Source organism: Castanea sativa, chromosome 10 (assembly GCF_040712315.1).
Source record: "Castanea sativa cultivar Marrone di Chiusa Pesio chromosome 10, ASM4071231v1".
NCBI classification, from domain to species: Eukaryota; Viridiplantae; Streptophyta; class Magnoliopsida; order Fagales; family Fagaceae; genus Castanea; species Castanea sativa.
In genome coordinates this window covers 23116019-23141988 of record NC_134022.1, presented here as the reverse complement: position 1 = coordinate 23141988, position 25970 = coordinate 23116019, and the positions used below count along the sequence as shown (strand labels likewise).

The 25970-nt window shown below is 34.2% G+C and overlaps 2 protein-coding genes across 2 annotated transcripts; both read right to left on the bottom strand.

The window, feature by feature from the left end:
• Positions 1 to 3478: 3478 nt before the first annotated feature.
• LOC142612599 (COP9 signalosome complex subunit 5a-like) lies at positions 3479 to 9838 on the bottom strand. Its single transcript, XM_075784705.1, has 6 exons — positions 9253 to 9838; positions 6550 to 6831; positions 6319 to 6466; positions 6117 to 6199; positions 3979 to 4056; positions 3479 to 3855 (listed from the first exon to the last, which is right to left on the bottom strand). The coding sequence occupies exons 1-6, from the start codon at positions 9712 to 9714 to the stop codon at positions 3766 to 3768; spliced, it is 1143 nt and encodes a 380-aa protein (XP_075640820.1). The 5' UTR covers positions 9715 to 9838; the 3' UTR covers positions 3479 to 3765.
• A 567-nt stretch (positions 9839 to 10405) lies between these two features.
• On the bottom strand, positions 10406 to 24597 carry LOC142612598 (protein KAKU4). Its single transcript, XM_075784704.1, has 13 exons — positions 24181 to 24597; positions 21054 to 21115; positions 20120 to 20238; positions 19178 to 19263; positions 18926 to 19059; positions 17301 to 17483; positions 16449 to 16629; positions 16113 to 16189; positions 15773 to 15818; positions 15216 to 15297; positions 13920 to 14008; positions 11169 to 11265; positions 10406 to 11086 (listed from the first exon to the last, which is right to left on the bottom strand). Exons 1-13 carry the CDS (start codon positions 24461 to 24463, stop codon positions 10726 to 10728), a joined length of 1800 nt encoding a protein of 599 aa, XP_075640819.1. The 5' UTR covers positions 24464 to 24597; the 3' UTR covers positions 10406 to 10725.
• Positions 24598 to 25970: the final 1373 nt, after the last annotated feature.

Below are 25970 nucleotides of genomic sequence, written 5' to 3'. Positions count from 1 at the left end.
AGCAAGTTACAAATTTTTATATGGTGACTAGTTTTCATGAAAAATCTTTCAACCTAATTTTTGGGTATGAAAAGAAAGTAATAATGGACTCGATGTCGATCTAAGGTCTACATATCTTGGATATTGACCTTGCAATAGGATACGCATCAATGCAGGACGTGAAACTTCAAACCTGTGTGTTTGACAAAGCCTCAATTTATTAAAAAGTGACAAACATGTTATTATTATTATTATTTTTATTATTATCATTAGTTTTTTGTGGGTAGAAAGTATATACGTTTATAAGTACTAGACATTAGTTTTAATTAGAATGGTAAAAAGTTAGATAGATGATGCAAATTCAGCCAAAAAAGAAGAAGAAGAAAGTCTATCATATTGCAAGCAAAATATGTTTTTTAACTCTTCATGCTTGTCTATTCATTTGAGAGAACAAAGATGTTTCCTAAAAATTCGAAGCCGTGACAAGATATAACACTTTGACATTTAGCTAGCGTACTCATGGAAAAGTAATCGGTATAAAAAATTGATGATCAAAGACACTTGGATCGATGGAGTTTCATTTAGGAGTGAGAGTCTATATGTCTCTAGAAATTGAGGTCCTTGGCTCTAGAAATGCTTCTATAAACAAAGTTATGTCTAGCAGAACACATATTAAGTGGAGAAAGAGAGAGAGAAAAAAATGGAGTCTAGTGTTAAAAGGTTTATGACTTAATCCCCATGTAGAATTGTCTCAAGCACTTTCAAAGTGACATATAAAACAAACCAAATCCATGAATAGGAGGACCATTCTTGTGACTACCTCTCTTTTTGTTATCTTATAAGAATCTTGCCTAATAAAGTTTTTTTAAGAGAGAGAGAGAGAGAGGAAGTTGAGGAAGTCATGACAGGCATGATTTCTAGAGTCCAAACCATACCCACTAAAGAGAGAAAAGTAGGAGATTTGGTTGGGCTTTTCCTCTTGGCCTTTTTTCTTTGTAGTGTGGCTAGTGGCATAAATGATGGTGAAGGAGATGAGGAGACCTCTCGGAAGCTTCCACTTTTTGGCATCTATTTTTAATTTAGTTTTGTGAAGTCTGACATGTGAATTGGTTCATAATTCATCGCAGCATCACTCTTTGGAATCTTAATAAGTGATTTTAATCTGAAATACCCGTAAAAGAAAAATACTCGGGAGGCTTTTGCTTTCTTCACATGTGGATACCAACTATGCAAAAAAATTCTGTCACTTTCTCCCTCCCTATCTATATATTTATTTCTCCCCTATATCTTATTGGATGCTGGTGACCTATTTTATGGTTCATCCATTTTCCTGGTCATATTGTACAACGGTCCTCTCTTCTTAAAAACCATCAATTTAGTTATGGATAGAATTTCCCTCCAAGCCTTTATATTATTTATAGAAAAATTCTTCTAATTCATTATATAACAGTCTGTCCACATGTATTTGTATTTTGAATGATATGACCTATTTTAATAATCTTGTCTTATAATGGGTTCAAAGGAATTTTCTATTTTTTTTCATATTAGTTCCTAATTTTTTTTTTCTTCTTTTTCTTTTTAACAGGAATTATTGGATGTATATATTTTGTTACATCTTGAGTTGTTTGAAGAACAATTTTTTTTTTTTTTTTTTTTTGGATGAACTTCAACCCCTTTATTAATTGTAATTATTTTTCATTTCCTATTTATTAATTGTTATCTTTCTTATAATTGATCTTATTTTCTCCAACGCTGAACCTGCTCATAATACAAAATTGACAAGAACCAAATGTGAAAGTTATCCAACCACCTGATGTTAGGACTATATAAATGCATGTTTTAAACTGACAATGATATGGTGGCAGAGCAATAATGCGGCTCTTTGAATGTAAAGTAATCATTTTAAGAAGCAAAGTCAGCCATCAAAGAGGATTTCGCAACCGACATTATCACTTTTGCTTAGTACCACCGGAGGGAAAGTCCAACTTTAAGATCACCTTGATGTCTTCAATTTTGGAAGTCCAACTTTAAAAATGATCTTTGATGTCTTCGATTTTAATTCACATAAGTTTGGTTTCAGACCGGTTTGGAACAAAGGCAGAGTCGGGGGGTCAGGGACTCGAGAAGGGCACTTGCCCCCTCTAACTCCACCCAAAAAAAGTTCATAAGTACCATCCTGCAGAAGTAAGCAAAATTCTAGTAAATGCTTAACTTGTTTGCCCCTCTGATAAAAAAGAAAAAAACAAAATGCAGTTCCTAAAATAGCTCTGTTACTGAAAAAGAAAAGGTAAAAATGTTATTTAGCATTAACTCATTGCTACATCATTATGGTTTAAAAAAAAAGTTTTATCAAGTCCCAGATTTAAGCATGTCACTACTATTCATGGAAAGTTTATCCCAACTTTCTTCTTTTTTTTCTTTTTTTTTTTTTCATAAATTTTCAATTGATGGTGGGTCTTGTATTTTAATATTTTATACGAATTTTTTTTTTTTAAACTAACTAATGTCCTTGTACGTTGGTACTATAGTCTCAGACCCTAAACCTTCACTATCTTCTTTGTCCTCCATCTTTTAGACATTTCAATTTTAAACTCTAGGTCTAAGTTTCTACTACCAACCCAAATTTAAATCCTTTGAAGAATAGAGAACAAAAAAAATTTGAATTGTACATGTTATTTAAAAGCAATCAAAAGTACAACTTTAAATATCTAAATTTTAAAGAATCAATTTAGATGTCTAAACTTTATGTAATTATATTAATCTCTTACTTTAATTGTTTGTAACTACGAATTGGTTATTTTTGTTTCGATATGAAATATATATTTGTACTTAATTGAAATTATGAAAAGTCCTAAGTATAGTAATGAGTCCAAATCAAGTTCTAACATACAACTGTTTTTGTTTTTGTCTTTTTAAAAATAGTCTTTAATTCTTGCCCTGCCACTGAACTTTGAAACTATTTTCCTCCACCAACTCACTATGTGCTTTGATTTATTTTTTCCTCAAAAAAAACTCACAATGTGGCAAATGAAAAAATCATTTATGTAGAGTTTTAGTTGTTTATATAATACATGCAAATAGTCTCATAATTTACCAGTTAATATGACTCCGAACCAGATTAGAGCGCTAATTCAGGTGCCATTAACTTCCAAGTAAACCGGCTTCGGTAAGGGCTCATTTGCTTGCTGAGAACATTCACAGGATTGATGCTAGTACAACAAATAGGAACAAAGTCCTAAGAACGGCATGGAGCATTGGACACACATGCAAGAGAGCTGATTTGACGGGAAGACCAAATGAGCAAGAATGTTTTTAATGCTTCTATTACCAACCCATGCCTTGTCCCCACTAAAATTCCCATTATGAAGAATTATAACCAGCTTTAAGACTAATGAAACCTGTCCCCTAAAAATCAATCATATTGTTTGAAATAACAGGTTGTTAATAATATTTTACCTTCAGAGTCCAGGCAAACTCAGAAAGTAGGACCAAGTGCAAAGGCAACCCAATACAACAGGATGTTTTACTTTCTGACTACAATGGCTATTTTAAGTCATTAATTGTGATTGCTTGTCAAGGGGTACCAAAATGTTGTATAAATAAACAACCTGAATGTAAAAAGGAAAAAAAGGTGCAAATAATATACAATGGCACAAAAGGTAATAAAACTTCCAGAAATTTTAACTTGATTTTTCCCGTTGAACTAAATTTAAACCAATCTTCTAGAAAATGAAGCATCAGGAAGGTAAGACGCTCACGATTTGCCTCACTACTAGTATGCCAAAATCAGGTTTCAATCATTGGTTCAGGGCCAGATGGCTCTGAGCTAGACCTGTTCGATTGTCTCACTGAGTTGAAAAGGATATCCTTGATAACCTGAATGGAAAAGAAAGACATTTGTTAAAAACACATAATAAAGTGTGAAACAAATGATCTACCATATTGTACAGACTTTCTACACAAAAGCATTAATGCTTAAAAACTGCAAAGGCTAGTCACCTGTGACATTAGACCATGAACCTGCTCCACAGTTATCTTTGCACTGTCCCGAGTAATCTTAGCAAGCTGAGACTCTTCCTGCAATTAATAGACATCAAAACCAAGATTAGGCAACAGAGATGATGAAGTGATGGATGATGAGCAGCTTATAAACTGACAATAGGAAAGATTTTGTAATATAATGAATACAAGTAAAATCTGCACCCCTAACACACAATAGAATCTAAGAGCTATACATGGTTTTATATGTGATATGTGGGACTACGTGGTAACCAAGTAGATGTAAGGGCAAGATCCGTTGGAACGCATTAAAGAGGACATTTTCCTATCTTGAAAAAAGCAGAGATAAAGCACCAATTGAAAATGAAAATGTTCAGTTTCCCCAAAATCAAGTCCATTTAAAAAATCACTAAGGATCAGAGCACATCTACAGACAAGAAAGTTTTGGGAAAAATATGTAGAAATTTGACCACAGTTTTGAAAATCAGACTAGACTGGCAGTGGCATTATAGCCCCCAAAATTTTGAAAATTTTTAATAACACGTGCATGTGTGTGTGTGTTTGTACATTATTTGGGTATTTAAAAATTTGAATTTGGCCCCCCAAAAAATGAGTTAATCCACTGACCCTCAAAAAGAAAAAAACAATGGCCAGTTGAAGTAGTGGCCCTAGAAGCCATCAATTCAACCAAGAACGGAACCGATTTTTGGGTTTTTGGGCCTTTAGATTGCATGTCAGCAACATTGTTGTTTTGTTTTTTTTAATAAGCCAGAGCAACATTTTATAAAGAGATATTACTGGATTTGCGAAAAGAATTTCAACACCAAAAATTTACTGTGACTACAATAATGCTCCCAAGTACAAGATTACTATGAAGTATTAAATACCAGTAGAGTATAACTACTCAGCATAGGTTGGTTGTACTAGAAATTTGTATTAGAAGATGGAGAAAAGAAATTTTAGATATAGAAACTAGAAATAGATGGAGGGGTTTGAACTTTGAAGGGAGAGGAAAAAGCTAGAAATTTGGAGCTCTTAAAGCTCTTTCTGGTTCTGTGTTAGCTCTAAGAATATGCATAATGTAGTTGTCATTGTTCTAGGATATGTATAACGGAGTTGTCATTAGTGTGAGATCAATTGGAAAAATTACGAGTGAGTTTCCACATTGCAAAGAGTGTGCTTTCTATAGTTTGGATCAAAAACTCATAAGGATGGTTAGGTCGAAAAGGATGCGAATTACAAAATAAGAGCAGAGTGGATGAAATGGATAAGGACATCAAGAATATTGCGTGATCATAGAATACCTATTAAGTTAAGAAAAAGTTGATCGTCAAAAAAATAAAAAATAAAGGTTAAGGGGAAAGTTTTACAAGACTGCTATAAGAACATCCATGCTATATTGTATTGAATGTTGGGAAAATTCATAAAATGAATGTAGATAATGAGAATGTTAAGATAGATAAGTGGAAATAAAAGGAAAGATAGGGTACAAAATGAAGAATTCGATTAAAGATATGAGTGGCTCCCATTGATGAAAAGATAAGAAACTGTCACTTGAGATGATTTGCTCATGTGCAATTACAAGCGCAGTATCCCATTGATGAAAAGATAAGAAAGTGTCACTTGAGATGATTTGCTCATGTGCAATTACAGGTGCAGTATCACATTACTTACATGACAAGGTGTGAAGACTTCTACCAAATAACATGTCTAGAAATCTATCTTAACCTGGCATATCTGCAAGTTGTTTGTCTCAAATCTCCTTTGTAAAGAAAGTTATTCTGTATATCCCTAAGGCCTAAACCCATGGAATGATTAAGCACCAAATAAATATTTCTCCCCTCCATAGCAAGCACACTGGGCACTCACCCAAATACCCTCAATTATTTCTGTTGTATGGACCATAAAAACGCAAACAGAAAGACATTCACCAATGAAGAAAGCACTACACAAACCCCTCTTCAAAAATTTTCTTGTGGCTGCCTTTATGTATCTTGAAATGTCCCATGTCTACAGGCTAAGCACATATTTGATGGCCATCCAGTATCACATGATATGTCTAGGAAAGCAGTATGAATGCTCATATTTGAGAAAGTAAAAAGACACCACAATTTATGAGGTAAGATAAGTAAACTGACCTCTTTCTTTCTTGGAGGGGGTGCTATCAGTGGCCCAAAGCGGGAGTGAGATAGTTGGTTCTCTGCCTGCTCCAGCTTTTCAGCTGCATGGTGCAGAGGACACCACTTAATTAATATAATCTTCAAAATTACTCTAGTCTGAACCATGAAAAGTAATTTGAAATAAAACTAAAGGAACTCATATTCCGCACTAGGAGATTACCTAGATCAGAGATTTGTCCTGCAACGTAGTCTCCATTACCCAATAAAGGTGAAGATGAAAGAGTATTCACCCAATACTTGTTCCATAGCAGATCCAGGAGGTGGCAATCAAGAGAAGACTTAAAGTAAGTGATATCCAAAGAATAGTACTGCAAAAACAGACACAAATGGAGGGGATAAATATACTGGAGAGGAAGCTTTTTCAAGAAGCACAAGAGGACGAGATGATAACCTGTTTACAGTGTACACCAAAGTCTTCAATCTTATTCAAAGGGATGGTCTGATACTCAGAGACAGGTTCATCTGGAGGCTTATATCCCTCTGGATATGTCCTGAATGCCCCAATCTCAACTTTTCCAGCAGAGACAGTCCTTGTTGGATCAATAACAACTGCCAAAAAAGGCTCCTGAAATTGCTGGTTTAGCATTTGTGTTGAAACATCAATACCCGAAAGCCAGCATCCATAGCCAGGATGGGAATGGTACCAGCCAACCACGTTCTCCAACCGTCCAGCCTGCACCATAAACATACCCAATAAGAGAACTAATTCCACAAAATAATATACTAAAATACCATTTACACCATCTAAGTTTGGGGTCACTTCCAAATTAGTCCCTTCACTATAAAACCTTGCAATTAAACCCTCAAGTAAAGTCATTTTGAAAAGAAAGTATAAGGAAAAAAAAAAAAGCCGTTCTTTGTATATTGACATCTTGTGTATATTGTAAGTTTTAAAAGTTGAGGAACTGTTTTAGAAGCAACCAGATATTAGAGGGTGCAAACTGGTAAGTGTATTTTAGCCTAAATAATAGTAGCTTGTAACCCAATGCATATGCATGGGAAACATTTACAAATAAGCATAACTAAATGCGTACTAAAATTTTACCAAGTTTATATAAAATATATATAATGTTTGTATATTTGAAAATATAAAATAGCTACTAACAAAATAAATGTAAGTTTATTTTTAAAAAATGAAAAAAAAAAAATCATTTAAATTGTGATCCATGATATTTTAAATTTCGTTTTTCCAATCACTATTTGTATAATAATAATAATAATAATAATAAGAAGAAGAAGAAGAAGAAGAAGAAAATATCAATGATGGTGAATTTTTTAAGGTTTATTAATTTTGATTCTATGATTTTCTTACTTAATAACTCTTTTAGCACAAAAAACTAAGAAAATTAAATTGGAATTCTTGATTTTTGTATTGTAGTAAATTGTTGCACAAAAAATTAAGAAAAAATTGAATGGGACACATGGCATAAAATTTCCAATTTGAGATCTACATGACAAAACAACCTTAATTTTAGGATTTAACTTTCTCTCAGCTTCTTCTTTCTTCTTTTATATATAGTATAGTATATATGATATGGTACTTGAATAAAAACTTTTATTTAGATGCAATGGCTTCCAAATAGCTACTAATCTGGTATAGGCAGACACTATTCATAAACAGAAGAATCTAAGATGACCAATCCAGAGATGGATCATCCAATCTCCGAAAACAGAAACCAAATAATGCTAACTCACCAAATTCTCAAGACTTAATCATTGACATAAAATTCAACAAAAAATGAAGTTTTCATGTGCAAAGACTATATATAAATCCTTTCATGTGACAACAACTGCACACAATTGAAAACACACGCAGACACACAGTGCTTACTAAGCATTTGCTGACAGCTTAGTTATATTTTGGAAGAAAATAAAATGAGTAGAAGGAAACACTCATTCCTCTCTATTCCTTTACGCCCTTGTTTGGAAGGAGGAAATGGAATGGAATGGAAAGAAATGAAAAGAATAATTTTAGAATATTCTTCTCTTCCCTTGTTTTGGAGTTTTAATAGAGGAAATGGAAAGTCCATTCCCTTGTTTTGGAGTTTAAGTGGAAGGGAATGAAATGAGTAGGAAGGAACACTCATTCTTCTCTATTTCCTTAAAACCTCAAATTTCCCGAAATTGGGAGGAATAAGAAGGAATGGAATTAGATTTAATGAATTTTTTACTAAAACTCCCAAAATATCCCTATATATTCAACCTTTTATTTTAAAATAGAGGTCCAATAGTAATATTGTCATAAAACGATTTCATTCCATTCCCTCTATGTTACTCTCTCAAACAAGATTACTTACCTTCTATTCATTTTCATTCCTTTATTTTAAACCATCCAATCAAAGTTACTTAATTTCATTTCATTCTATTCTTTTTCATTCATTTCTCTTGCTTAAATGCATTCCATTCCTTTCCACTCCCTTATGATCATTCAATTTCATTCCCTTATGAACTCCCAAACGAAGTCTAAAACCTCAATTTTTCATTCCCTCTGAAATTAAAGGGAATGAAATTAGATTTAATGAATTTTTTACTAAAACTTCCAAAATACTCCTTTTTTTTTTTTTTTACCTTTGTTTTAAAATAAGGGTCTAATAGTAATATTATCATAAAATAATTTCATTTCATTCCATCTATGTTACTCCAAACAAGATTACTTATATTCCATTCATTTTCATTCCTTTATTTTAAAACATCCCACCAAGATTACTTGATTTCATTCGATTCGATTTCATTCCATTCTTTTCCATTAATTTCCTTACTTAAATACATTCCATTCAATTATGACCATTCCATTCTCTTGTGATCTCCCAAACAAACGAAGCCTTAAAAGACCGCACAAGCTTAACCTAAAAGGCTTTAAACAAAAAGGGATTTCATCCAATCATCTTCTCACCAACCAAACAGTAATTTAGTAATAACTCAGATTCCAAACAAGAAAAAACCTAATAAATATATTTAATCATTCTAAATTCAAAATTATCTACAATGTAATACAATGTAGCATTCATAATCCTCCAACAAAAACCGATCCCAATCAAAACTTGAACAAACTTAGGGTTAGGGTTAGGCTTTAAAGAAAGATAAAAAAGCGAACCTGCTTGTTAGTCTGAGAATAATCAACCATATACTCGTACGCATCAGCCTGAGCATTAACCCTAGTCTCCGTCCCTTCCACGGGCAAAGCAAAAGCGTCCATCACGATAATCGCATCGCCGTCGGTTTTTCCTTGCATGAGGCCCATGACCTCGATGGTACCGCCGGAGCGCGCGTGGACCACCATCTTGAGCAGCGCGAGTGCGGAGATCTTGACGCGCTTGAAGTAGTGAGGATCATTGGCCCAGGGTTTCTCTTGCTGGAACTTGGCCTGTGCCGATTCGTCGTAATAGAATATTGCGTCGGACGCTGGGTCCGGACTCGTCGTCGCCGTCGTTGTTGGTGGTGGTGCTGCTGCTGTTGTTGATGATGATGATGATGAAGAAGGAGGGTCTACGGTGATTATGTTGTTCTCTAGCTCCCATGTTTTTTGGGCTATTACTGATGATGGAAAGGGCTCCATTGTTTTAATTTTTTTCTTTTTCTTTTTTGGTTTTGGGGATTTGGTTTTTAGTTTTATAGTAGCTGGGGAAGAACCGAAGCGTGGCGGGTTGTTTTGTTTTTGGGGTTTTCAATTTTTTAGAGTCAGTGAACTCTGGAGAGTGAAGATAATAAGCGGGTGACAACACGACTGTGTTTTTGGGCCTTTATTATGGGCTTGACTGCGAACGATGCAGCCCCAACTACTAGGGCCTAACCTTATACTCCTATATGGCTTTGTTATTAAATGTTACTAGTGATGCATTATCCAAAAAAAAAAAAAAAAAATACTACTAATACCATCGGGTCATGGAATTGAAATTTATACAGTTACTTACTACTACTAGTAATAGTAATAGTAATAGTATACTCATACAATGTACAAATTAATTAAAAATTAGTAATAAATCACATTTTTACCTTGAATAAATTGACCATCCTTTCTACACATGAATTTTACGATATATATACACTTACCAACATGATAACAATTATTATATTTTAAAAAAAAATTACTTGAAACTTTTGCTAATAGAATCTTAGTTGGAGTCTAATTTTATTATTATTATCATTATTTTTTCGATAAAGAGAATTTTACTACTTAGGTACTACTCAAGTTAATATATAACTACATGCAAATTCATTGCACTAAGGTTCCCTTTCCATGTTGCAAGGCTACTACACTAGAGTAGTATGTGACTACATGCATAATGGCATTTCAAGCAAGTTATTCCCAGTAATGTTCTTACAAGTTACACCCCGAGTATTTCCAACTTCTTGGAATCTTGGCTAAATGGGGACCTACATCTCATCGGGTAAAACACCCAAAAGAAATCAAGAAAAAGAAAATAAAAATCCCTACCTAGTTGATTTAAACTCAATAAGTATCAATTTAAACTTACAAATGCCTTGCTTGCCATGTCATTATCCTTGATTCCCTAGACTAGTTTACAGAAAATTATACAGTTATAGTACAACACGAGAGAACCTGGCATCATTTACCCCTACCCCTGATTCCCCTGGGTCTGCCCCTCCTATTATATCTGCTCATTTTGTTTCCTTGTTGCTTCTTAACAACGTCGCTGGTCTTGTCCACCATATCATTTTTTGAAATTGGCTGAGACAGGTCCTGTGACAACTCTTCATACCGCATGCTAGAACTGTTTTGGGAGTCATTGGCAATGGCCTCATTTTCATTTATATTTGTTGGGACCTCCATGGAAGCTTCACTCAAAAACTCACAAGTTTCTTCCAGGGGGGCACCTGTAGCTACCTTATCATGGCTTGAACTAATGCAGTTGTCTTCCTCATTAACTGGCATGGGAACTTGTTCTGTATCCTGTCCTGCAATCAAGCTGAAAGGCAAGGGACTCGATTTAAATAAAAATTGTTTTAAATAATGAAGCCTTAAAAGTAAGGGGACAACTACCCTTTTACCTAGATCCTGAAGAAGGGAAAACATCACCAGCAAATGCACTTGCTTTTCCAGCCACTTCTTTTGATGTTAAGAAGTTTTCTTCATGTAATGCTGAATCTAAATTTGCATTCAGAAGTAAGATGAGATTATAAAAATGCTAAAAGTAGAACACAGATTGACCGATTTTACATGAGAAACAAGACCCCCCTTCTCAGGGGAGAAAAACAAAAAACACCAGGATTACATCAAGAGGGGAGAAACAAAACAGGACTAAGCAAACAGAACCAAACCAAACATTGCCACCCCCTTCAAAATGTGATAATAAGACAGTAAAATATACTAAACAGAGAAAACCGAAATACTCAGGGAGTGTATTAAAGCCATCCTATTGAATTACAATCTAAAATTTATAAGACGACAGATTTTTTTTAAGGATGTGCAATGGACACCACCTAATGCAGTCATCTAATCATACAATGATCTACTAAAGATTTTATAACATGTCAAAACTGTTCTACACCAAGTCCTACTATTCCTCTATCTCCAAATTGTTCACATTACACAAAATGGAACAGTGTTCCAAAATTTTGCACTCTTATTACAACCAAACAATGAAGTAAAGACGATCAACAAACTACCCACAACTCATGCACATGCAACACCTATCTCTGTTAGTAATCAATAAATTCCTCCAAGTTGTCTACCATAAAAAATCTTTCCCAACGTACTGTCCAAGTGAGGGGGAAATAAAAAGCAATCACCCAAAGCATCTAAAACAAATCAACCTAAAAAAGTACAATGTTAATTTATAATAGATTTTATCTTCACCTCCATTAGAGGGGAAATTAGAATACGTGTAAGAGGTGTGGGGAGTCAATGGATCATCTTCTACTTCATTGTCCCACAGCTTGAGCTGTGGTCTTTGGTGTTTTGTTTGTTTAGACTTCATTGGGTTATGCCATAAAAGGTAATTGGGTTGTTTGAGTCTTGGCAAGGTAAATTCAGGTGACATCGCAATATAGAATTTTGGAGACGTGCTACATTGCTTGATGTGGTGTATTTGGAGTGAAAGAAATGCTAGATGCTTTGAGGGATGCGAATGGTCCTTGTTAAAGATTAAGTCCTTTTTCTTACATGCTCTCCTTGTATGGAGTGTTGCTTTGTCGCATTTTTCTTGTTTTTCCCTTCCTGTTTTACTTGATCATTGTCATTTTGGTCCTTGAGTTTTGCCCCCACAGTACATTCCCAATGTACTGTGGTTGGCTATTTTTTATTAATAAAATTCTTTCGTTACCTATCAAAAAAAAAAAAAAAAAAAAAAAGAAAGAAATAGAATACAAGTCAAAAAATCAGTCATAGATTCCATTTTCCAATTCTGAAAGGCACAAAGCAAACTGATGATTCCAATGGCACAATCCCCCCTCCTCAGTACATTGTCAAGTCAGATTCAATAATCATTATCTTAAGTTTACAAACGCTGTGTAATATCAACTGTCTATAGCCTCATATCAGTGTACATGTATGGAATGACAATAGCTGTCAACTGACTACTTAGAAAAACATGCAGCACAAATCATTAGAGATGAGAGAGAACAGATTCAAACCTTGCAATCTAACAATTGGTCAAGAAATATATACATACTAGCTACACTACAGATTCAACCCAAGGTTGAACTGTAAATTCATTCTATTAAGCAAAGAGGCCATAAATAACAGTCAGTGAATAGCTAAGAAAGGACAAAATCAATCAAACAGCCAACTCACATTGGGTGGAAAAATCAGGGAAACTCTCCAAGTTACAGAAAATTCAACCATTAAAATATCTATTAAGAAATTGTTGGCAAACGAAAAATTAACAAGTATCCAAACATGATAAATTTTATATGCTAAATAACTTAAACCAAGCCCCCAACCAAAAAATATGATCACAAATGAAAAGAAAAAAAGAAGGGGGTTGGGGGGGAGAGAGAAGAGAGTAGTATTCATCACCCATATGACTTTAAATTATCAGTAACTGCATCTAATCAAGTATGAGACATAAGTACCATTTTAAATACCATAGAGGGAAAACAAGCTGATAATGCAGAAACCGTTATTCAGATAATTCTTTTTGATAAGTATATTCATACAGGTAATGAAATACATTTATTGAGATCAGCAGAACTTGATTAAGACATCAGAACTTAAATAGAAATTATTCAACATTTGTTTCTAGCAAGTTGGCGGAGATAGGATTTGGCTTTTGGAGGGGGGGGGGGGTGAGATTTATATATGCATATATGCAAACACTTGAACATACATATACATATATTTAGTACTTGAGACCAACATGAAATATAAAAAGGCATTCATGTGTGTATTAAGTGATATTTTAATTAAGAAAATCTAAGCATATTCATTATATTTTGTTTATCTCTTAAGTATTTTTTGCATGAATAAAACATTTTTCATTTTTTTTTCAAAATCAGAATTCCACCAATGAATGAAAAGATTTTTAATAGTTAGACAGACAGCAAATGACAGTTTTTTTTTTTGATAAATGGATAGACAGCACATGATAGTTACGTAAATCTCACAAAAAGGACAGCTATAAAGCTAAAAGTGCTCAGCACAAGATCAAACACAAGCACTGCACAATGGCACAATGTCAATATACATTGTAACGACAATTAATGGTTTCTTTCATTCTACCCATCCTGATAAAATGGCAACAAATAATGTAAAGACAATTTTCAATTCTAAAAGGCAACTGATGTACCCAGAACTCTAACCTGGTAAGGTTCCTTCAACAATAGAGTTATGTAGCTCACTCGTCACAATAGTGTCCTTAAGCTCATCAACATTGCCAGCACCAGCATCACTGTGATACACATAAAAAGACAAAGTTTCAAAACCAGGAATGACAATTACCTTACCAAGACAGGAAAAAAGAGAGGGCCGGTGGACTGGAGAGAGATGGTGTGTGTGTGTGTGTTTGACTACTTCCAAACTACATAGCTATAACATTGATGATGGAACCATAGAGTGATTAGAGAAACAATATACTCTTGGAAGACTGATTCTGCAAGTGTCCATGGTAGCTAGTTAGGTTTTTATATTTTATGTGGTTATTTTAGAGTCAATGGTATTTAAGTAATTCTCTAATTGTTGGTTATGGGACATAGTTGTGGGGCTTGGGTTTTCTTTGGTTAAAAAGCAAGTCTTATTTAACTTATGGGCTTTATGCATGGGCTTTGGTTCAATTCAATTAGGATTTGGTTTACTAATCAAAGTCGATGTCCTAAATTTACTAGGAGAAGTTAAGATTTAGGGTCTATATTAGTGTCTTGTTGTACTTGAACAAGGGGAAGTTGATCAATAAAACATTTGGTGTTTTCTTCAGCCTTATTTTTCCCCCCTCCCTTTCTATTCTATTTTCTTCTTCTCTTTCTTGCCGCACCACATGCATTGTTTACGTATACTGTTCACAAGCACTGTTTACATGTACTGTTCATGCTCATTGTTCTTAAATTATGAAGAAATGCAATTTGTGTTTCTTCTTACTTCATTCTTGAACCCTAACCCTTCTTTTAGAAGATTCTAAACCTTATATCCACAAATTATTCTAAACATTAACCCACAAGTACAACCACAAGCACATAGAGACAAATTCTCCAATTATGTCAACCATTCATCCCAGGCGCTTGAAAGCTCAGAAACATAGAAACTGTTATAATATTCTTACAAAAAAAATGTAACTCTACCTTTTTTTTTGACAGGTAAATAGTGTAATTTTATTAATAAATGAAAAATATAAACTTTGAGTTCACGATGATGAACACAAAGGAACAGAAAAAAGGAATACAACAAAATCATTTTCTGACAAGTGTAAGAGAATCTAAAAACTCAAGAACCCCAACTAAATAGCAACAGCCATAAACTATGGAGTAAAAATTTGTAATATCCTGGTATATACAATACACTAACAAAGCTTGAAAACAAACCACAATAAACAAAACAAAATTAAAATTAAATTAAAAGATTGAACCTGCCCAAGAATATAAACCCAAAAGGAAACACCAACTAACCCGGGTGACACAGTCTTAATAACTTCTAATGACTGAATTCTTTCTCCATAGCTTAATATCCCTTCCATTCCATCCAGCAAACCTATATTACATGATTTTTCATTAGTAAGAAACACTTCTTTTCAGAATAAAAAGGAAAGCAAAACTCTTTGTTACATGTCTATCAAGGCAAAAGGTACAAAAAAGAGGGATATAACCTAGTAAATTCATTTTAAACAGACAAATTGGAGAGTGTTAGTGTGTTTGTGTACTTAAATTACATTGTTGGCCACTTCCAATTAGTTACTTGAAAGCCAGCAGATAGCCTTTTTCAGATTCCCCTGAAAGCAAAAGGTAATTTTGCCCATGGAAAATTCACATTCATTTTTAAGTGTGATCTCCTTAACTGCTAATTATCAAAGTTTAGTAATGCAAAATAAAAACTATTCCGAAAGATAAAATGAAAGGAAAAATATACCACAGTTGACAGCAAGAAACACATTTATTAACAGAAGTACTAGCAAAGATCCATTATGTTGCTGGGACGCTAGACTTTAATGATAGTGAAGAGAGATTACCAGGATCAACTTCTTTTCCCTCGGTGATCCAAGTAGCTTCCAAATCCTTCACAACAAAATGGTTATTTATGTTAGTCATTCTATTGACCTGTATTAAACATGAGCTACAAGAAAATAATTCTTACATTTTTATCAGCTAATTGCAGCAAAAATGGAGGAAAAGAATATGACCAAACCATTTAGATTTCTTATATTAGACTAGAAATGAACATACATACATATATATATATATATATATATATACTTACATATATACTATAAATGCACACACTAAAATTAAATAAATAAATAAATACTTATAAAACAAAATAAAACTATAAACTCCTATTCCACTACTCACCTGATTTTGTTCAGAAATGATAATTGCTGGGTTGTGTAACAAAGCTTCCTTTTGCGGCCCATCTTGTGTCAATGAAACTGAAGGGCAGAAAATGAAGTTCCAAGTCTTAGATTTCTACATTTTACTTTCTTTATATTCTATAAGTTAAGACAGGTTTGACAATTAGGCAATCTATTCTGCCATTGATTACATTAGATTACTGGAATAAATCAACAAATTCCCTTAAACTAGTAATTAAAACTATGCTTGGGAAGCCATAAGATGTCAATTGTCCTATGGCCAAGTTCAAAGACGCATCTATTGGTTGTGTAGAGTTGTGCATTTTATCTCCCTTACCATCTTCTAGTTTTTCAGCTGCTAAAGAATTTGGGCTACTTTTATGTCCTAAAGTCAATGCAGGCCAATCAATTTTAGAGGATGGCAGAGTCCTTAGCATCTCCTCTGTTGCCTTTGATCGCACTCTTCGTATTTCCTCCTGGATATTCCAAGAGCCAGTGGCCGGAGATTCCCTTTTCAGCTGCTCTCAGTTTTCAGCACATAACCATAATAAATTGAGTCAGCATAATGCAGGGAAGAAAATACTTCTATTTTTTCCATTCTTTTAAAACCACAAGCTTAAGAAGTTGGAAAAAATTATTAAAACAATTTTCTTATTGATCAAAAAAATTTGTTTAATTTTCACATACTATTATACATATATAGACAAGTATTGCTCCCACAAAATATATAAGAAGAATGTTTGACTTACCACTGACTCTAAAGTGAAAGGACGATTACCAGATATAAAAAAGAAACAAAATCAACTAACTAGCTTTCCTTCGTACCATAAACATATTAAGAAGAAAATGGATCAAGATGAAAGTACTATATTATCAGTTTTAAGAATTGTTTTAGGCTTTCAATTTCAACCACATTTCTCACTTTCCTGACCTTCAATTTAATGACTTCCTGGTTAAAATTAAAACCATTATCCTGGTAGAATTCATTATACACTAAGCACATATTTCTCTGAAATATAAACATACTTTCATCATGAAACAAGACAGTTTCAAAATAGAGGGTGAACACACCCTTCTGTTTACTATCAATTCAGGTACCAGTCAAAAATACCACCCATCATAACAGAATAAATAAAAGTAGCAACAAAACAATATATTCATAAATGGAACAGAATTTTGCAAATAGTACCTTAGATGAAGATGCAGAATTCCCACCAATTGAATATGGTGTTTCTTCCTCAAAAAGCTGCATCCCTATTGGTGATGGGGATTTCAATTCAACATGCTTTGCAGAAGGAGATGCCCATGGAGGACGTGCCCGCATGTATGATTTGGCCATATCTGCTGGTGAACCCACTTGATCTTCAGTCGCCTGCATCAGTAACACTCAGTTTTCAGAATTGAGATGAAACCAACAATTCATCATACTTACAAAAACAAGCTTTTTCTATTGCAATAAAAGCAGTCTATTGCCTTTTCTATTAAAAGATCGATATCACTAATAGGTTAAGTGTACGCCTGGGAAAAAGCATAGATCTTTTTGCTTTTTGTCTCAACTTAAACACACATACAAACCCTCAAAAAATAAATAAATAAAACCTAGCTCTTTTGAAATCAGCTAACTTTTAACTTTTATCTTGGAGGCAACAGCAGTTATGCCCCCTATAATTTTGTTTGATTTAAAGAGTCGACATATGTTTATCCCCTCCAATTATAGCTTCACTACTTGCATTTAATGAGAGCTTCCTCCACAAGAAAACAAATGACAATATTTAATGACATATGTATTTCTAACTATATATTTAATGATCCTAATCTGTTGAGGATCCATAGCCGACCCCAATATTTTTGGACTAAGGCTTTGTTGTTGTTGTTGTTGTATTATATATTTCTACCTATTTAACGACATAAATAAGATATGAATAATAAGCAATAAACAATTGTGAAACCCAATCCCGGATCAGGGAATAAAAATGAATCACCGCTAGAGATGGACAACAAACATCCGCCTCAAACAGTTATCAAGCCACATATGTTAGGCTTTCTCTTGAAAAGTATGTCAATCAGTTTCTCAGCAGTGGAAAATAAGCAAGGGTTTCTTCTTCAGGGATCGCAAGAAGCAAAAAGCCAATCTGGTACCTAATGGAATGGGGCATAAACAAGAATTTGGGTGCTACACATAAGTATGAGGAATGAAGTTACTTGGATAAGTAGGCCTACTCAACAACTTGAAATGTACTGAAATTGACAAGAGGATGAAGTTAATATACGGTTTAATTAACATGTCTACAAACAGCACCAGGAAAGTAAAAATAGGGCAAAGAATTGGTGACCACCATACACTACATAGCACTTAATAAAATTAAGTTGGGAGAGTGTTACAAATTTAAAATATAATAATAAAACTCTTTAAAGAATATGAAATAATTAATATAAACCAAACGTCTAAGAGTACACAAATGGAGGTTTAAATAAAATGAAATGGGTGGACATCCTAGAAAATTATGAAAAAATCAATCCAAGGATTCCCTAGAAAACCACAACCATAGTAGAGTAGAGAGAGCCTAGTGCAAGTTGGAGCATAAAAAATATAGCTTTGTTGAAAGGCAGTAACTCTTGAATCTGCAATAGTATACGGTGACAATAGAAATCCTCAAGATGGCAACTAGTCACTTCATATCAGGCAAAAAATAAAAATTTACAATCCCATATTCCTAATCAAGGCACCAAGATCCAACACTGTACGAAGATGTGTGCGGTGTGCGCACACACATGCACAATTAGTGCAAGAGACCATATGAAAGAGTTACTAACAAGTAATGGCATAAGAGAATTTGACGTGCAGGTTCCATGATCCAACTCTAACTTTGAATTTGTCAACTTTTTCTCCTTTAACCATTTTTTTGCCTCCATAACAGCCGTACTGCAGAGATGAGGTGTGTCTATATCTGTAATATAATTAACAACATAAGACACCAATCATTATTTAGTAGGTTGATTTTTTTTAATTAAAAAAAGTATGCTTGTAGCCAATACTACTGCCAACTGTTCTGTTGCGTATCGCACCTGGTCCCCCATCCTCTGCATGTTCAGTAGTAGGACAATCCATAACTCTTGATTTAACAATCATTATCAATCGATCACATTCTTCCCTGGTCAAAGGAGACAACCCCAATCTTCAGTCAAATAAGTAAGAAAGATCAAGAATGAACAATCTGCAGAAATGTTATGAATCATTTTTCCTCTTGAACCAGTTCAGGAAAATGGATGTTTATGGTTGTCAACAAACTAGTATTTCCTCAAGATACTGATGCTGCCATTACATTTTAATTATACAATTCAGGAAAAACATGAGCAGTTGCAAAAATTCTGAGTCCACAAACACACATGCAACGGCACAACCACATGCATACATTACACCAATGTAATTCTTGCTATTCTTCTACCCTCTCAATTACTTATTAAAGGGGCCATATTTTACAAATACTACTTCCAATAACATTCCCTCCCATATTCTTAAATCAGATGTAAGATATTAAGAGTTCAGAAATAACTTAAGGCCAACCCCAAATATGTATGTATAACATCATCTTTGCTGCCCTTGATCAAAACCTGATGTCAGAGATTTGTCTCATATAGTTGCATCAGTACACTGAAGTTCAAGCCGATGGAAAATTTAGAAAAAGGATATTATATGCATTTGGAAGGGTCAGAAAGAAGATTTACTGTTAAGGGAGGACAAATAGGTCAGTCAAGCTATTCTTATTTGTTGCCATAATTGTGGGTCCAAGAAATAATGACACTTTAAAGTTTAAACTTCCAAAAGGTCTACCCAAGTTCATGCTTTAGAAAAAGAAACCAATAATAGCAATATATATATATATATATATATATATAAGGAAGTCTATGAAAAACTAAAAGCAATCAAGGTAGGAAACAAGAAGTAGAAAGCAAAACCTTAAAAAAAATAAAAATAAAGAGAGAAAAAGCTACTAAATTCTCAATTACCTCGAGAAGGTCTCCTGCATGAGTAACTGTTCAATTAAATACTTAGTCTCACTCTTACCAACTGCTGTCTGGGGCTCCTTCCTGAAGTGCTTGATTATCTCTGATGACCCATCCTTCTTCTGTAAGAATACAAATCAATATCACGTCTAATAGAAACAGATAGTTGTCTTATTGTAAACCAGAACATAACAAAAAGAAAGTAAAGTAACGCATGGTCAGAAAGAATGTCATAAATATAGCCATTTTCAAGGTAAACTTTCTGCTAGATATTAGTATCAGCAGGGTCCAACCTACTATCAGAAGTAAATAGAAAAACAAGCAAAGTGCAATCTACTAAACAAGTGAACAGAAGCATCAGCTTCTTCCAAAGGTGACGACAAAATTTATAATTTCAGTCTCTCTCAATGTTTTTATCAAAAAATGGGTGCTTGCTGTCAAAATCTAGCATAATGCCCCTTAATAAAACAATTTTCACTTGTTTTAGCATGTAAAATTAGTTTGTTAAGGACAACAGACGGGGAGTTCAAAAGAGAGAACTATTTCTTGGAGTAAAATGTAGTGCCCTGAGAATAAGACAATATAAAAATGCTAACTTTCATGGGAATATCAATCAACCATAGTGGGGCTTCGTATAATCTGGTATCTGGTTCAAACTTTTCTGAAATTACAGCTCCATTTGCAAAGGACCAAAAAAACATTCAACCCAATTTTCAATTTACAAAACAGCTCCCCATTTAATTTGAAAGAAATACGATAGATGAAAACCCAATTTTCACTCTATTCGAATTTTTACTGACTTGTCAATATAAATATACATATGGGTTATGTATGCAGATTGAAATTTGAGTATGCAGGCCTGTCATATACCTATGGTAAAATCACCCAATTATCAAAACAAAACCATTGCCATAACACAAAAGAATAATACACCTACCTGCATCAATTTATTAGTCCTCCGAGTAGAGATATCACCATCATCATTCTCAATATTATCCTCTGCCAAAAAAAAAAAGGATTAAAAAAGAAATCCTGTAAAAGGGATCTGAAAGAAAAAAAAGGCCAATTTTTTTCCTGCCTTACTGACACTGCTAATAATCTATGCCTAATTAAAAAAACAGATATAGTGAAAGTGTCAACAGCTTAACAGCTGGACACATGAAAATTAAAAGAATATGCCTGAATCTTGTTGACAACATCATAGACATGTTACCAAAAAGGTGAAAGGGCCTCATAGATCAGAGGCATATGATTATTATGCTAGTAGAAATCAAGGAAGCCCCAAATAAAAACATATATCATCTCATTCAAAAGCCAAATAAAATATATAATGTTTTTTCTCAATTATCAATGAACTAAAGTGAAATATTAATTTATTTTTTGTATGCAATTGGTCTGAGAAAAATAAAAGGCCCCTAACTCAGTAGCAGTATGACTCAAAAAGCATAGTATAACTATACTGTATATAATGGAGGACAATGAAGTCTCAAGGAGAACATATGTTTGAGAAATAAAAAAGAAACAAAAAAGGAAAAAAAAATTAAAACCTAGGAATCAGCACCTAAAGTTTGCTTGGAATCAACACTAAGTGGTGAAAACAAAAAAAAGAAGCTAGAAAAAAGCACCTAGGGTTACTTGGCCTCAGCACCAAGCAAGTGATATATATATATATATATATATATATATATATATATATATATAGGAATCGAAGAATCAACACCTGGGCTTACTTGGAATCAACACCAAGCACTAGAAGAAAACTTCCAATCCAAATTTCATTAATTCGTGATCAACTATCTAGAATAACAAGTCCAAGAGCCTGTTAATAAGCTCACTCCAAATTACATCTGACATGGAAAGAAAATAAACTTGTAATGAGATTGCTTAATATATGGGAATAAAAATCAGATAGAATCAAATCTCTCTAATTGATCAATCAGCATTAATAAGTAAATTTTGTGTTGATCATAAGTAAAGAGGTAAGAAGTAGATTGGTAATGGGCTAAGTTAGGCTTCCATCCTATTTAGAGTTTGATGTGGGTTTCCTAGGTTGGGTTTAGGTGGAAATTAGGCTTCAGAAGAGCTAGGACAGATTGAAGGGTTTGGGGGATTTTTGTGGATTGGATCAAGTCAAATTGGTTGGGCTTGGTTTTTATTTTTTATTTTTTATTCTATGGATTGAGTTAAGGGCTTGTTCATTTTCTATTTAAGGGGTCAGGTTGTCTAATCGGATTAACCAAGTAACTTGGTTATGTTTGTCTTAATCACAAAAAACTTCTTCAGTACCAAACTAGAGGATAACATACAAAGCAAGTGAGCGAGTCTTATAACACAATTCTGGTGTTACTTGAGTGATGAAGCAGCACATGGAGACAAGGGGATGAAAGCAGCAACAAAGGGCTGAGAAAATCATGACTGCCAATGTATTCGTAATGTGCTATCGAGGCTACAATTTGATAGCAGCTTGATGGTGGGTGATGATCACAATGCAGTGTTTAATGGATAATAGGCAAGGTCACATCTTTTTTTTTTGTCTAGTTGTGTTATGGGGTCCTAGGGTTGATTGGGCTTGACAGCAACAACTGGGGGTATTGGGAGTTTCATCTGGTGGTCAAATTTGTGATGAAAACTTTGAGGTGGCGGCAATGGAGGTTTGCATGAAGACAGATGTGTTCGGATAAGCGAGTCTTTTCCTGGACCAGCATGGGTGCCAATTTTGCTTGGCGGCCACAGATTGGGTCCTGAATATTTAGGTTGCAATGGGTATTTTGCTTTGTGGTTGGAGTGGTGGGGTGATGACGCCATTAGGTATGGACGGTTTTAGATTGGTGGTAAAATTAATGGTGAGGTTCTATTTTAGGTCACGGCTATAAAGAGATTGTTGTTGGGGAGTTAACATAACAATTGAGTTTGTAGGTGATGCTATGAGTGTACTCTTAGTGACAGAAAATAATCGATTTTTTCTCTAACAGAAAAACTAATGTACTCTTAGTGGATGTCAGTTCTAGCATACTCTTAGTGACAAGATGCTGATAATGCAAAGGTCAAAGGTTCATGACCAGCGTGGGCCATTCTAAATAGTTATACCCATAAAAAAAGGAAGAGAGAAAGATCTTATACTAACATTTCTTCCCCGCATCAACAAAATCAAACTCAAAAAGCAATCCCATTTCTCCCACAACTTTAGCACACATCAAACATGGAGGCTCATATGTGCATACAAACAGGCATGCAAATAAAATTAATAAGAGCAACATAGTATTTATCCACATCTTTTTAATTACAAAACACACCCTTATTTAAAATTCAACAATTTCCAGGACACCAGCACTCTCCTTCTCACATGCAAACCCACATCCTAAACCCTCCACCGAGTGGATTGGCAATAAGTAGCCTATCCTGCCAGAGCTTTTTCTCGAAGAAAAAAAAAAACCGACTGCCAACCCTCATCATCCAAATAGCAAACATCTTCGCAACTTTGTTTCAAACACAATTTCATACTAATAAGCTTTTTCTACACCATGGACACTTTAGACACCCCATCAATTCTCCAGTGACTAAAACCTAACGAGACCAACTCAAGTTGTGAAAAGAATGCAATTAAGTTCATTATCTCTATAGCTATTCTTCATATAAAAAAACCCAAATAAAACCCTTGATTTCAAATCTCAACCCAAGCAAGCACACACTCCACGCGTGCAATATTGTTGGTCATATCACACCATCCATATTCAACCACCATATTTAGCCCATTCCTAACAATGCCACCTCCTATTTAGTTAACAAGACTACCAACTAAAAACATTTCTGTTTTTTCAGCTTCCACATTTCACCACAGTAAGTACAATCCAAAAATAAGAGTAACTAGCCCTTCTAAGATAGTTTTTTTTTTTTTTTGCTTTATATCCCACATTTTCCTAACCGTGTTAGCAATCACAATAATAATAAGATAATAACCGAAACCCTAGAACTAACATAAACTCCGTCCAAATAATTCAAAAAAAAAAAAAACCTAATTGCTTGTACCGTACATAAAATTACAGTATAGAGAAAAGTAGACATACCGGAGCTAGAACCGTCAGCGGAAGACGAAGCAGAAGAGGACTCGGACTCGGACGAAGAAGACTCGGGAAAGAAAACATTGGTCAATAACTTTCCAGCACCAGTAGCGATTGTACGAGTAGGAGAGTAGATGAGCCTGGAGAGCCAATTAGGGTTTTCAGGGTCCGGATTGGCCAGTTTTGGCCGCTCGTACGGAGTCCTCGCACCCGCGGCTCGCCTCGGCCGCACCATCTTGCCTCCCGATCGTGGCTCGGTGGCTCGGCGAGATCTGAAAATGGTGGACATAGTGATTTGAAAACGGAGACACACAGAGAGAAAAAGCAGTTAGTTTTTGTGTGAGTGAGAGAGAGAGAGAGAGAAAGAGAGTTCGTTTTGTTTTGTTATGCTTGTTGTGTTTGTGTGTAATTGCGTGTTAAAGAAAAAAAAAAACTGAGGGAAAAAGTGAGAGGCTGCGGATTTTATAGAATTGAAATTGAGAGTCGTTTAAGGTTTGTAGCGGTTTTTTTTTTTTTTTTTTTGGTTTTAAAAAAGAGGGGGTTGTAATTATTTTAGGTGCTTCAGCACACTCATCTTGATGACGTGTCGGAATATGATTGGATTATATTGGATTTTTGAAATAGGGAGCAAAAATAGTTGTGTAACGGACAAATGATCTGTGGATCAGCCAAACAACAATAAAGATCTCATAGTACAACTACAAATGATGGCCTTTTATTTATGTTTTATGTTTTAGTCTGTTTTTTCAGTTTAAGTCATTCGTGTCCAAACAAGGGATAAACAACCAAGATGAGGATAATCACTCCTTCTCTTCTCTTAAAATGGTGCATTTTGTTATGTCAATGATTATTTAAAAACCGTTTTTTCTACTTTAAAAAAAATAAAAAAAATTTATCTTGTTTAAATATTTAAAATATTAAATTGCAATTTCCATTCTTAAAGTTTGGAGTAATTTTTACTTTTAACCTTTGATGCTTTGAAATTTGGATCAATAGTTAGGTAGCATTTTGATTTTTGTCCTTGCATCCAAATGTTTTTTTTAGATGTCTATTAAATTGACAACTATCCACCAACTTTGGTAAGGACTTAAGGCTCAAATTTGGATTTTTGTTATTATGTAGCCTCTACAAGGTGGCAATTACATGCTTGGTTGGGTTATCGAAGAATTTAATAATAACTTACACCATGTTTCTCTTATTATGAATTGCATAACTCTCATCAACCAAATTCCTTAAATGAGAATGAAGCATTGCTTCTGTGAAGTAAACAAATTTGTAGATGCCTTGGGAAAAAAGGGCTCGAATTCAAGTTAAGATTTTATGCTTTTTGATATATATATATATAGCCCGCTTGTGGACTTAAAGTATGCTGTTATTTTATGATAATTATGGTCTGTATTATAAGATATTGCAATCTGTGTACACTAACTCTCCTTAGTTCCTGTTAATACTATTCCAATTTTACCACAGAAAAAAATTATGTGAACTGCCAAAGACTTTATAAGGCCAAAGAGGGATAAGCCCACTTCAAGCAAGGGTGAAGGGAAACCCGCAAAGGGTGAAAGGTTAGAAGAACCATTGAGTTGCCCATAAACATGACAAAAATATCCGAAAATGTAAACTAGGGGGACCCTAAGAAGAGCTAGCGGGATGGTGTGAAGAATTTGAGAAAGAGAAAGCAAGAATGCATAAGGCAGAAGGACAAAGCAAATTAGGAAGGTCATGGCTTAGGGTTCTTAATATTTGTCTCACCACCACCCCTTCTTTACTCTCTTCCCTCCTTAAATACTTCTTCT

Bases quoted from the DNA above. Each gene is read 5' to 3' on its own strand.
- LOC142612598 (XM_075784704.1), bottom strand. From the start codon at position 24,463: ATGTCCACCATTTTCAGATCTCGCCGAGCCACCGAGCCACGATCGGGA. The intron at 19,060-19,177 runs GTGCGATACGCA...ATTATATTACAG, and splicing joins TGCAGAGGATGGGGGACCAG to ATATAGACACACCTCATCTC. The intron at 14,009-15,215 runs GTTAGTTGGTGT...TGTGTATCACAG, and splicing joins ATTAAGACTGTGTCACCCGG to TGATGCTGGTGCTGGCAATG.
- LOC142612599 (XM_075784705.1), bottom strand. From the start codon at position 9,714: ATGGAGCCCTTTCCATCATCAGTAATAGCCCAAAAAACATGGGAGCTA. The intron at 6,832-9,252 runs GTTCGCTTTTTT...TTTATGGTGCAG, and splicing joins ATTCTCAGACTAACAAGCAG to GCTGGACGGTTGGAGAACGT. The intron at 6,467-6,549 runs GTTATCATCTCG...CTGTTTTTGCAG, and splicing joins TTGGTGTACACTGTAAACAG to TACTATTCTTTGGATATCAC.